This window comes from Merops nubicus, unplaced genomic scaffold (genome assembly GCF_000691845.1).
Source record: "Merops nubicus isolate BGI_N331 unplaced genomic scaffold, ASM69184v1 scaffold10020, whole genome shotgun sequence".
Lineage (NCBI taxonomy): Eukaryota > Metazoa > Chordata > Aves > Coraciiformes > Meropidae > Merops > Merops nubicus.
The window spans coordinates 34,704-47,142 of record NW_008583541.1 but is presented as its reverse complement, the minus strand read 5'-3'; the positions used below and the strand labels follow the sequence as shown (position 1 = coordinate 47,142).

At 47.0% G+C, this 12,439-nt stretch overlaps 1 protein-coding gene across 1 annotated transcript; it reads left to right on the top strand.

The window, feature by feature from the left end:
• Positions 1 to 1,033: 1,033 nt before the first annotated feature.
• NELFB (negative elongation factor complex member B) lies at positions 1,034 to 11,411 on the top strand (the record flags this gene model as incomplete). Its single annotated transcript, XM_008941148.1, has 9 exons — positions 1,034 to 1,219; positions 2,695 to 2,807; positions 3,453 to 3,555; positions 4,514 to 4,609; positions 6,163 to 6,305; positions 7,583 to 7,689; positions 9,709 to 9,850; positions 10,628 to 10,736; positions 10,989 to 11,411. Coding segments are annotated over 9 exons (1,137 nt in total), but the record flags the coding sequence as incomplete, so codon positions are not given.
• Positions 11,412 to 12,439: the final 1,028 nt, after the last annotated feature.

Genomic DNA, 12,439 nt, shown 5'->3' with positions numbered 1-12,439 from the left:
AAAAAAAAATTAAAAAAAAAAATAAAAGCAAGGAAAAAAACAACAGAGAGAGAGGAAAATAAAGCCCAAGAAAAACAGCAGATGAGCATGGGGCTTCTCACATGGGCATCTGGTGGAGAGGAGAGTTTTAGTTCCCAGATAGTCTTCAGTGAGATGAAGATAAGTGATTTTATGGCATGTTATGAACTTGCTCCCCAATTCTTCCATATCCCTGTCGTGGTTTAACCCCAGCACCAACACGGTTGCTTACTCCCCCCCTGGACAAGGGAAGAGAATTGGAAGAGTAAAAGTGAGAAAACTCATAGGTTGAAAAAAAAACAGTTTAATAATCAAAATATAATAATAATAATTGTAATGAAAAGGGAAGTAACAAAGACAGAGAAATAAAACCCACAGAAAAAGAAGAGATGCAGCTGGTAACAGTTGCTCATCACCAACCGACTGATGCCCAGCCAGTGCCTGAGCAGAGTGTCCCAACCTCCCAGTCCCCTCCCAGCTCCTTGTGCCCCCCAGGCTGCTCACTGGTGGGGTGGGGTGAGGAGCACAAGAGGCCTGGACTCGGTGTAAGGCTGCTCAGGAGTGTCCAGAACACCCCTCAATTATCACATCCCCATACAAACTACTGTAGAGGAAATTAACTCTGTCCCAGCCAAACTCAGGTAGATGGAAATACAAAGACTTACAAAGAAAAGAGTTTTGTTTGTGTTAAATAACTAAATTACACTCATCAGTAACAGGTTCTACTTTTTACCCATTTCACATCACTGAGCACCTTAGGGTACAAATGCTGCAGTTCCCTTTTGCAGCAGTCCTTTCTTGATGTTCTTTAGTCTCTATTTTTTGGCTGTGACAGATTTGGTAAACATCTCTTGAAAACCTTGGCATAAAGAGTTCCTTTTCAGGAACTCCTAATGTCAGTGCAGATGTTTCAATCTTCATAAATCATGTGAAATAATTTAACTGATATTGTGTGCCTGTGAAATAATGAGATATCTTGGTACTGAGCACAAGTTTTATTCTGTTTTGAGTTTAGGTGGTTCAGAAGCTGACCCAGATGATTGGGAAGAACGTGAAGCTCTATGACATGGTGCTGCAGTTCCTGAGAACCTTGTTCCTCCGGACGAGGAATGTTCATTACTGCACACTAAGGGCAGAGCTCCTGATGTCACTGCACGACCTGGAAATCAGTGAAATCTGCGCCGTCGACCCCTGTCATAAGGTATTGATTGTGTGGGAGAGACAGGAGTGTTCCTGGGGAATGTTTCACCCACTCCTGTGTGTGCCTGCTGCTCGGCAGGACCAGCCTAGGGAAGATGACCTGGAGAGAGTGCAGACCTGGAATCCAAAACTCATATTCCTTGGAACCTCAGGTGGAGATTCCATCTTTGTGTGGGAGAGACAGGAGTGTTCCTGGGGAATGTTTCACCCACTCCTGTGTGTGCCTGCTGCTCAGCAGGGACTTCAGCCTAGGGAAGATGAAATCTCTGTGAAGAGAGTGCAGACTTGGAATCCAAAACTCATATTCCTTGGAGCCTCAGGTGGAAATTCCATCTTGGTTGACCAGCAGCTTGCTTGCACTTCATAACCCATGAATCACTCAGATTTATGGTGTTTGTGCAGTGTTAAAGACAACATCTAATCTGATCTGTAGGGATGCCTCAAAATATAATCAAAACCATGAGCCAGCCCCAGGTTCTTAATCAAACCTTGCTTCCCTCCCTGGTGTGCCTGGCATGATGCACCCCATCTGTCAGTAAACTCTCTGAGTAACAGTGGATCTTGAATTACAAGAAAACATTAAATTATTAAACTATTGGGGGGTGACAGATGTTTTGTTGATGTCACACCAGGGTCTTTTTACTGGTCCTTTGTGGCCAGTGTCACTGATCTAGAACACAGCTTTTTCTTTTAAATAATGTTGCTAAATTTTATGTTCAGCTTCTGGAGGACACGTCCCAGAGCAGTGATGTTACTGCATGTTTTTTGATGTCTCCTGATCAAGAGTCCCAAAATCAGTAGACAGACAGTGACTGTATAAAAAAGGGGAATTTGTGTTCAAGCTGCAGATCGTTCTCAGCAACCTCATTTTGCCACTGCAGAGAAAGGAAGCCATGATGAAAGTGTTGCAGAAAATTCAGCAAGTTGGTTTTTGACAGCTGAAATGCTGGGGGAAACACATGTTGTTTTCTGTAAGGGGGGGAAAAAAGCCCTTAATTTTAGGTCCGATAAAACACTTCCACTTCACTCTCTTTTCCTGTGTTGATAACACAGCTGTAAAGCAGAAGTACCTCTACTGTCAGCATCCCCTGGGTTGAGGGTGGGAGGGGTGTTGCTGTGGCTAAAATATCCCATATTATTATTGCCAAGTGATGCTGCTTCTTTGTCAGCCTCCTGCTTGTGTAAATCCACACAAACTGGGTGGTGTATTTCATACAGGACCATTCCTTAGTGGCCCAGGGAGGGGAGAAGGTGACCCCAGGTAAACTCACATCAGTATCTCTGAGCTCCTTTTGGAATGTTTCCTTTTCTGACCTCTCTGTGACCAGCTTGCTACCGTGCCTAAGTAGATTAATAAAACACATTCCTTCCAGCTATTTGGAGGTGATTCAAGCCTGTTTTCACTAACATTGTGTATTTTATTGCTGTTTTTTTGAGTTGCTGTGGTTCATAAAGCTTTCTCCTTTTTTCTGACAGTTCACCTGGTGCCTTGATGCTTGCATTCGGGAGAAGTTTGTGGACAACAAGAGAGCTCGGGAGTTGCAGGGCTTTCTGGATGGAGTGAAGAAAGGACAAGAGCAAGTGTTGGGGTGAGGCATGCAGGCTGTTTATTGGAAAACTGGAAATGGGTTCCTGGCAGTCACAACATCTGACAGGTGTTGGAGGTGGTAACTCTTCCCTGGAGCCACCTAACAGCTCTTCTGTGGTCAGGTCGAGGACATCCCTGAGCGTTCCCATGCTGGGGCACACCAGGCATGTCCTGGTGACACAGCTTGTCTGGCTTAAGTCACCACCCTTGAGTCATCCCTGTGGCCTGTAACTGACTGTGGGGCCTCCCCTGCCTGATTTCAGTAGTTGTTTCAGATAACATGCCTTTTCAGGTCCAAGGAATAACATCCGTGGTGTTTTCACAAAGCAGGAGAGGATTATCAGATGGACAACTATAGGTAGTGACAGACAGAAACAGAGGTTTTGCATTACCATCAAAAGGGTGTTGTTACAGGACTTGCCCTGTGTCTGCCTCTCTTTAAGAGCAGCAGAGTGCTTATAAAAATGCAGTGTGCACACACACCACGTTGATGTTACACCTCATAGCTGAGAGGATTACCCCAAGGAGCAGGCTCAAACACCTTACTCTAGTGAAGCACCCTCTTGTCCTACAGCTGTGTGTGGAGCTGTATGGCAGGGCTGGTTGTTCTGTATGACATGTATTTGATTTTTTTTTTGCTTCTCAGGGACTTATCAATGATCTTGTGTGATCCCTTTGCCATTAACACCTTAGCCTTGAGCACCATAAGGCACCTGCAAGACTTGGTTGGGCAGGACACCTTACCCAGGGTGAGTGTCACAGCTTGTGTACCTGATCCAAATGGTCTTAATTGAATAGCATTAATCAGCAAAGGGCTGGCACTGTAGAAGGAGTAAGATAAAGTTCTCAAATGCATGTGCAAGTTGAAATAAGGGAAACGTGATACTACCTGTCCCTTTGTGGCACGTACCTCAGAGCTCTGCAGGAGCATTATTTGGAGTTGGGCATTTTGGAGCTCTCTGAGCTGACAGGGAATTCTTTGCATGGCTCATTCTATCCTAACAGCTGTAGAGTCCTACACAGAATGAGTGCCTCCCTTTTTTGTCCTCCCATCCTTGGCCTAAGAGCCTTTTTTCCCTGCTGTGGCAGACGTGGTGGATTGGTTTACACTGTCCTGGGCTGCTGGCTGTGATACAGACACAGTCCTGCAAGTAGTGTTTGCAGGAGGTGCTTAAAAGTTAAAGCAGGGGGTGGCCTTGCAGGTGTCTGAGCAGTGAGAGGCATTTGCTGGTTTTATCCCTGAGATGTCAAAATTTCTTGTTGGCTTGAATAACTTCCTCATTACAGTTGAAGTCTGAGAATAGCTTTGGTTTCAGGGCACAATATAAATGAAAACTCATTGTCATTCTTACACACACTCTCTTACTTCAGCTGATTTGATTTGGGCTGTCACATGTTATGTTTCAGGTTAGTCATTAGGCTGGACGTGTTTAAAAACAACACTGTGATCAGCTCAGCTGCAGAGTTTTTGGTACATTATGAAATGCCACAAACCCCCACAAAGCCCTAGGTGTGTCTGTTATTTGATGCCTATTTGAGGAATCACTTTTCAGTGAAAGCAGAGAAGTGATCTCCTCTAGCAGTCTTCAATAAAGCTGCTAATCCAGGAGAGCTTTGAATGTAAAGCATCACTTCAAAGTAAAAACCTGTCTGTGCAGCTTGTGGAAGATGAAAATAGATGTTTTTCTTCTCTTCTTAAAACTGGAGGAAAGCCCAGATCTGCTGCTGCTCCTTAGGATGCTGTCTTTGGGACAGGGGGCCTGGGACATGATCGACAGCCAAGTCTTCAAGGAACCAAAAATGGTGAGCCACTGGAACTCCACAGAATTAAGCCAATTTAGACTTGTTTATTATTTTATTGTATCCTTGATTTTATGTTAATTCTGCACACCTCTCAGTCATAACTCGGGTAGGAAAAACATGTATATGTTCACAAAGCAGCAGCTGAAGTGGACAAGCTGTAAGCTTCATTTACCTGTTTTTTTATTTACATGAATGCCTGGCCCTTGCTGTTTTAACATCGACAGGGGGCCTGGGACATGATCGAAAGCCAAGTCTTCAAGGAACCAAAAATGGTGAGCCACTGGAACTCCACAGAATTAAGCCAATTTAGACTTGTTTATTATTTTATTGTATCTTTGATTTTATGTTAATTCTGCACACCTCTCAGTCATAACTTGGGTAGGAAAAAGATGTATATGTTCACAAAGCAGCAGCAGCTGAAGTGGACAAGCTGAAAGCTTCATTTACCTGTTTCTTTATTTACATGAATGCCTGGCCCTTGCTGTTTTAACATCAAACTAAAAAAAACTCTATTCAACTGCACTGGCTGCATTTTGTTCCTGGGAATTTCCACACAAGTGACAAGTTTGTCAAACAGACCTTGTGTGAGGCAAGCAGGATTTCAGAGGCTGTTCTGAAACTCTGACAACAGTGTAGCAGCTCTTCATTGACACTAAAAACATTTTCCCTTTCCAGTTATCTGTTGTTGCAATTTTATATAGTGCCACATTCAGCTAAAATCCTTCCAGGCTTTGGAAATACTTGGCCCAGTATTACAAGCAGTTTGGGAGCTGATACATTCAGCTGGTGGCAGGAGGGCTGACCTTGGTGTTGCACAGTGAAGAAGAATTTGCTGTTTCTCTTCTGAACTATAAAGCAGCAAATACCTACCTAGGGGGATGTTTGAAGTCTCCAAAATACACACTGCTGGCTGATTGCACATTTAAATTGAGCACAGGAAGGGGAGGTGTGAATGCTGGAACAGGGAGGGTGAGATTCAGGGTAGCTCTGTGATCTGACTGGGAAAGGTGCTCACATGGATCCCTCAGAAAGAAACTGAACATTTTCCCTGAAGGAAATCTCCAAATCTGTGTTTGAAATCTGTTTTATTTGTGATTGCCACACGCTGTAACTTCCCTCTCCCTGAGGTTGGTCCAACACCAGCTGTTGTGGTGACTGTTCTGGCTCTGCTTTGATCCCTGTCCACGCAGGGAATGAACAGAAGGATTTGGAATTCTTGATAAAACACTTTGGGACTGTCCCTAACACAGGGTGCTTGCAGCAGTAGTGGAACAGATCTCAGAAGAAATGAGATGTAGCTGTTGAAAGGGGATTTGAGCAGAGGTGTTTCTGGAGAGGGGGTGAAGCAGTTTTCCTGATTACCAGTGGATCATGTGGAAGTGAATTATTCAAGAATTTTGCCTAGGACTGGTTGTCTGAAAGCCTCTTTTCCTATGTGTAGGATGAGGCTCATAATGCTGCCTCCCTATTAGTTCTGTCACTCTAGGGCCATGACGTGGCAGGAGCTGACTGATGAAAGTGTTCTTCTCCCTCTGTTCTTCCATCCCTCTAAGGAAGTCGAGCTGATCACCAGGTTCCTGCCTCTGCTGATGTCCTTCGTGGTGGACGACCACACGTTCAATGTCGACCAGAAGCTGCCCTCTGAGGAGAAGGGGCCAGTTCCCTACCCCAGCACCATTCCTGAGGCTTTCACCAAGTGTGTAACCTGCCCCACCACCTTTGTACATCTGGTCTGGTGTCCAGTGTCAAACAGCCAGGAGCCAGGAAAAAACACTGTGTGTGGTGAAACAAAGACAGAGAACAGATTCCCACCATGACTCCTCAAATAACATTTATCTACAACACATAATGTTTCTTGTAATGATCATTCTTTTGGCACATTGAAGATGAAATTATTGGGTATTGTTTGTGTGGTATTTTTGAGCACAGATCTTACAAGGAGTGACTTGAGGGAACTGGGGCTATTTAGGCTGAAGAAAAGGAGGCTCAGGGGAGACCTCAACCTTTACAGCTCCCTGAAAGGTTGTAGGGAGGTGGGTGCTGGGCTCTTCTCTCAAGTGACAAGTGACAGGACAAGAGGAAATGGCCTCAGGCTGTGCCAGGGGAGGTTTAGGTTGGATATGAGGAAAACATCTTCCCCTTGAGTGTTGTCCAGGGCTGTGCCAGGCTGCCCAGGGCAGTGGTGGAGTCCCCACCCCTGGGGGGGTTTCCAAGCTGTGGAGATGTGGTGTGAGGCACATGAGTCAGTGGTGAGCTGGCAGTGCTGGGTTAATGCTTGGACTTGATCCTAAAGGTCTTTTTTAACCAAAACTCTTCTTGTGGCTTCCCACTCAGCTCTTGCTGCCTGGGGGCTGGCTGGGTGCAGCTGAGCACACGTGCCTGGCTCTGGGGAGTGCTGGTGGAAACTGTAACATTTGCAGTTCTGCCACACAGCCACCAGCTCTCTGCTGATAACTATTGCTCCATGGAGGTCAGAGAGATGAGTAAAGCCTCTGTGTGCTGTGTCATATTCAGATCTTGCACTAATTTCCAGCACAGTTCCTCTTTGTATGCCAGAATCTGGAGTACTGTATCCCAGTGGCTGGACTCTCCTCTATCACAGTGTTGATATTTGACCTTCAGGACACTAAACTAAATTGTATCATTCTTCAGGATTTGGCCTTCCCCTAGAACCCCTTTGGAATGAGCACGTGTATCATTAATACTATCAGAAATGTTGACAATCAAGTCCCAGTGTTTGACTGTTACACAGCTCAGTGTTTGCTGGGCAGTACATTTTTCTGGACCATGATAATGAACATAGTGATGATCATCTGCTCTCTGGTGGGTTTGAGGTTAGCCACTGCTGTAACTGCTTGATTGCTATCCAACAGTATTTTAAACCCTCTTTTCTTTAAAAAAAAAACAAACCAAACACCACAAACCACCTGTTTTAGCTTCACTGATTAAGAAACTTTGGTTCTGCCCTAACAGGTTCTTGCAGGAGAACAGAATAGCTTGTGAGATTGGGCTGTATTACATCCTTCACATCACCAAACAGAGGAACAAGAATGCTTTCCTGAGGCTCCTGCCAGCACTAGGTAAGTCTTTGTCTCATCTTTTATTCTACAGCTGTTTGCCTGGTACTGGACACCCAGGAGGCAGGTAAACCTGGAGTGGAAATGAAAGAGGGTCTAGAGCCCAAGTGTGGTGAGGAGCAGCTGAGGGAGCTGGGGGTGCTGAGCCTGGAGCAAAGGAGGCTCAGGGGAGACCTTCTGGCTCTGCACAGCTCCTGACAGGAGCCTGGAGCCAGGGGGGGGTCGGGCTCTGCTCCCAAGGGACAAGGGACAGGACAGAAGGACACAGCCTCAAGTTGCCCCAGGGGAGGTTGAGGTTGGACCTGAGGAACAATTTCTTCCCTGAAAAGGTTGCCCAGGGCTGTGCCAGGCTGCCCAGGGCAGTGGCGGAGTCCCCACCCCTGGAGGGGTTTCAAAGCCATGGAGACATCTCAAACCATGGTGCTGAGGGACATGGATTAGTGGTGACCTGGCAGTGCTGGGTTAATGGTTGGACTTGATCATCTTGAAGGACTTTTCCAACCAAAATGATTCTAGGATTCCATGATTCTGTTTCAGACTCAGATGATTAACATTCTGCCTTCAGCTCTCCTCGTGACAGAGTTGTAAGGCCCTGCAGAAGCATTTGGTTTTGTCTGCAGTTCAGATGCTTCTCTGCTGATCTGAGCATTCAGGGGTAGGGGCTGTAGGTCAGTAGTTCTGAGATCAAAGGCTGGCTTAACAATGAGGTTAGTTGAGAACTGTTTGGAGTGAATCCATAAGGTGAAAGAGCTGGTGGCTTCGTTCTGCCACTGCTCATAGTAATTGCAGGTGGCCAAAAGTTCTTGGGACTTGGCTTTGTGTGGTGAAAAAAGCCAGTAGCAAACCAGGAGTGAGCACAGACTTGGTTTTCTTCCTGATGTTGCCTTCTGCAGTGGCTTCTCTGGGCGAGCTGCATGTGAGCTCTGAAGCAGCCTGTTGTGGTTTAACCCCACACAGCCACCCACTCACTCCTCCCCCCTCCCAGTGGGATGGGGAGGAAAATGGGGGGAGAGAAAGTAAAACTCATCAGTCAAGATAAGAACAGCTTAATAAAGAAAAGATTATAATGACAATAACGAAAATATAATTGTAATAAAAGGGAATACAATGAGAAGAGGCAGAAATAAACCCAAGACAAGTGGTGCATAGTGCAGCTGCTCACCCCCCAAGTGATCTGCCCCCCGGCCAGCTCCCCCCAGTTTAGATACTGGGTGTGACATCCTGTGGGGTGGAATGTCCCCTTGGCTAGTTCAGGTCAGCTGTCCTGGCTGTGCTCCCTCCCAGCTTCTTGTGCTCTGGCACACGTGGGAAGTTGAAAAGTCCTTGATTTCCCAGCAACAACAGAAAATGCCAGTATATTATCAGCATTCTGCTCCTACTAAATCAAAAATGTGGCACTATTTTAGCTACTGAGAAGGTGCTCTGGCACACGTGGGAAGTTGAAAAGTCCTTGATTTCCCAGCAACAACAGAAAATGCCAGTATGTTATCAGCATTCTACTCCTACTAAATCAAGTGTGGCACTGTTCTAGCTGCTGAGAAGGACAATTAGCTCTATTCCAGCAGAAAACAGGACACAATCTTGGGAACTGCAGCTCCCAGGAATCACTGTGGGGGTTCAGTGCCCACTCACCCCAGCTCTGGTGTTGTTTGAACCCTCTGCTGAACAGTCAGCTCATTGACATGGGGGGGGTCTCACTGGTCAGTGATTTGCCTCTGCTCCCTGTGGGGTCCAAGGAGTGGCCAGGAACAGAGGATGGTGGAGAAGGACTGTAGAGGACTTTTGATTTTGGCAGGACCAAGCTACTCTGTGACTTCAGCCTTGGTGGAGACACAGCTTTCCTGTGTATTCCTCTCACCCCTCTGCTCCTCATCTTTTATGCCTGAAAGATCAAAGCCAGCTGCCTGGGCTAGATATTTTAAAAGGAGATCTCCCTGTAAAGCTGAGCAGGAACATGTGCTGTGTAGTCAGGTTTGGGCACATCCTTGTCAGTCTGAGTGTCTTTCCTTTCACGTTGTGCAGTGGAGACATTCAGTGACTTGTCCTTCAGTGACATTTTCCTGCATCTGCTCACTGGTCACCTCACGCTGCTGGGCGACGAATTCGCACTCGAGGAGTTCTGCACCAGCCTCTTTGATGGCTTCTTTCTCACTGCCTGCTCAAGGTAAACCTGATTTTCCTCAGGGGAAAGTGACCTTATAGGATACCTGAGAGAGGTTCTACTGCTTTGAGTTAAACTTTAATAGTTCAGCAAACTCCTCATGTACAGTGGAAATGTTAGCCTGGTGCTGATTTTCTTTAAGGAAAGGTTTATATTTTGTGGTCAGGGTTTTATCAGCAAATTGTTACATGTTGATTATGAATTATTACCTAAACTGTAATTCACTGTTTGTAAGTTAGAGTTGCAGAATTTCCTTCCTGCTTTGCAGTAGCTTGGAGTATGGAGGGCCCCCTTTAGCTCTTTACACACAGAAAATCTGGTTGTCTTAATGCTGTTCAGTTGCTGTGGTTCAGCTGGTGGCCCACAGACCAGATCTGACCTTCAGGAGGCTTCCCTAAAAGGGTTAAGAACTGCTGTTCAGAAACAGCAGCATGTGCTGCTGCTGTGGGTTAAAGATCCTCCTGCACGTGCATGTGGCCTGTCCAACAGAGAGCCCAGCTGAGAGCCCTGCTCCAGTCTGTGCTGGAGATCTCCCCCTCCTTCCTCCTCAGGGCTGCTGCAGTTACTCCACTCCTGCTGGATGACATCAATTGCTTGGAAGTCTCAGGCAGGGTTTCACTTTGTAGTGGACAGGCTACAATTCTCAGGTGTTTGGGGAATGATGACAAAGCTGCCAGTCCGTGGGGGTGTGAGTTATTCTGGTACTGTGGCTGAAGCTTTCCTGTTCTTAAGATGGTGTTTCTTTACATCAGTTACCCTGCTTTAAATGGCTCTTTGCAGGAAGGAGAACGTCCACAGACATGTGCTGAGGCTGCTGCTTCATCTGCATCACAAAGTGGCGCCTGCCAAATTAGAGTCTCTCCAGAAGGCTCTGGAACCCACCAAGCAGGTAAGGAGGGAAGCATGAGAAAGGGCAAATGAATTGCAAATGAAAGCAGCTGCCTTTCCAGACGTTGCTTAATGGAACATGAGCTCTGCTCTCCAAGCGTGCTGGGCTGTGTCTCAGTTCCCCTGGGACTTCCTCTGCCTGTGGGGGGTTGTGTTCAGAGAGGGGCAGGAGCGTGCTGGCTGTTGTGGGGACTCACAGCTGGCATGGAGCGTGACTCTCCTGGCTTCCCCCTCCCTGGTTCTCATCCTGCAGGGCGGGGAGGCTGTGAAGGAGCTTTACAACCAGCTCACTGAGAAACTGGAGCTGCGCAAGCCCAGCCCAGCCGAGGCGACCGAGCCGCCCTCCATGGAGCTGCCCCTGCCCACGGTGCCCACGCCAGCCTCACGCTGAGCTCTGGCTGCAGGAGAAGCCCTGGTGGAGTGCAGGGCAGCGTGAGGCTCCTGGACTCCCTTCCAGGTGTCTGCCTACAGGGAGGAAACAAAACCCAGCCACTAAAGCTCTTTCAGGAAACACTGCAGTTTACCCAGCTCACTGGCTCTTGCTGGTTAGAAAGCCCTGTGTGCAGTGCATTGCAAAGGTTTACTTTTCTTCAAGTTAGCTGAGTGTCTTCTTGTAGTTCCATTTAAAATCTGACTGTATATGTTTTTTTTTCAAAAAGAAAATGCATATTTTTAAGTTTGGCGTCTTGTATTTTTAAACTCGGCTTTAAGAACGGATCAGTGAGTGTTTAACTCTGTTATGGTCGAGCAGAGGAGCTCCTGAAGGCCAGCCATAACTTTCCTTGGTTGTTAGTTGCTCCTCTGGGCCTTTGGAGAAGATATTCCACAGAAGGAGGTATCAGATGAGATAAGCTCCACTGACAGAATTTCCTGTTTGAGGTTCTGGTGCATGGTGAGATGTGTTGTGTTAGTCAGAGGTGTCCACCACTGTCCCTGGACGCCAGGCAGTCAGCAGCCATCTTCTCAGCTAGGCTCTTACAAAGACAGCCAGGAATTGGATCGTTCCCTCGCCTTTTCTCCCCACTCTTCCCCAGATGAGTAGCTTGAAATGAGTCCTGGGACCAGTGAACCCAAGACCAGCACATTCCCCAGTGACAACAGGGTTTGAGCGTAGGTGGAGCGAAATTCTCTTGGAAAAACCAGCCTGTTCTTCATGGTTCATCTGTGATGGTGTCTGGGCTGTTACAGTTAATTCCTCTTCTGCTTCTGCTGCCTTGGTGTCAGGTAGAGCAGGTGGAGTGTGCAGGGGAGTGGGCATAGGAGAAGGGTGAGTTGTGAGAGCTTGCCATGGACTTTACACCAATTTTGGCAGGTAGAACATGCCTGAAAGAATCTTGCCAGTCCCAGCCCCTTGTAAGCAGGAAGCTGCCTCCATGAATTACCCTGAGTCACAGAATAATTCAGGTAGGAGGGCACCTCTGAGGGTCTGTGGGCCACCCCTGACTCCCAGCAGGACCATCCTAGGTGAGATTGCTCCAGAGCAGGACTTTGTGTTGACCTTTGTTGAGTTCCATGAGGTTTCTGCTGGGCCACTACACTTTCTACAGTTGTGCCAAAAGCTGTGTGAGGTCCAGGTAAGTGACCTGCTGCACCACTCAGCCCAGCATCTCCTTGAGGAAGGTTACTGGGTTTGTAGGGTACAATTAACCCTTGGGATTCTCCCAGCCATGCCCTGTCACTTTCTCCTCCATCCTTTTTCTGGAT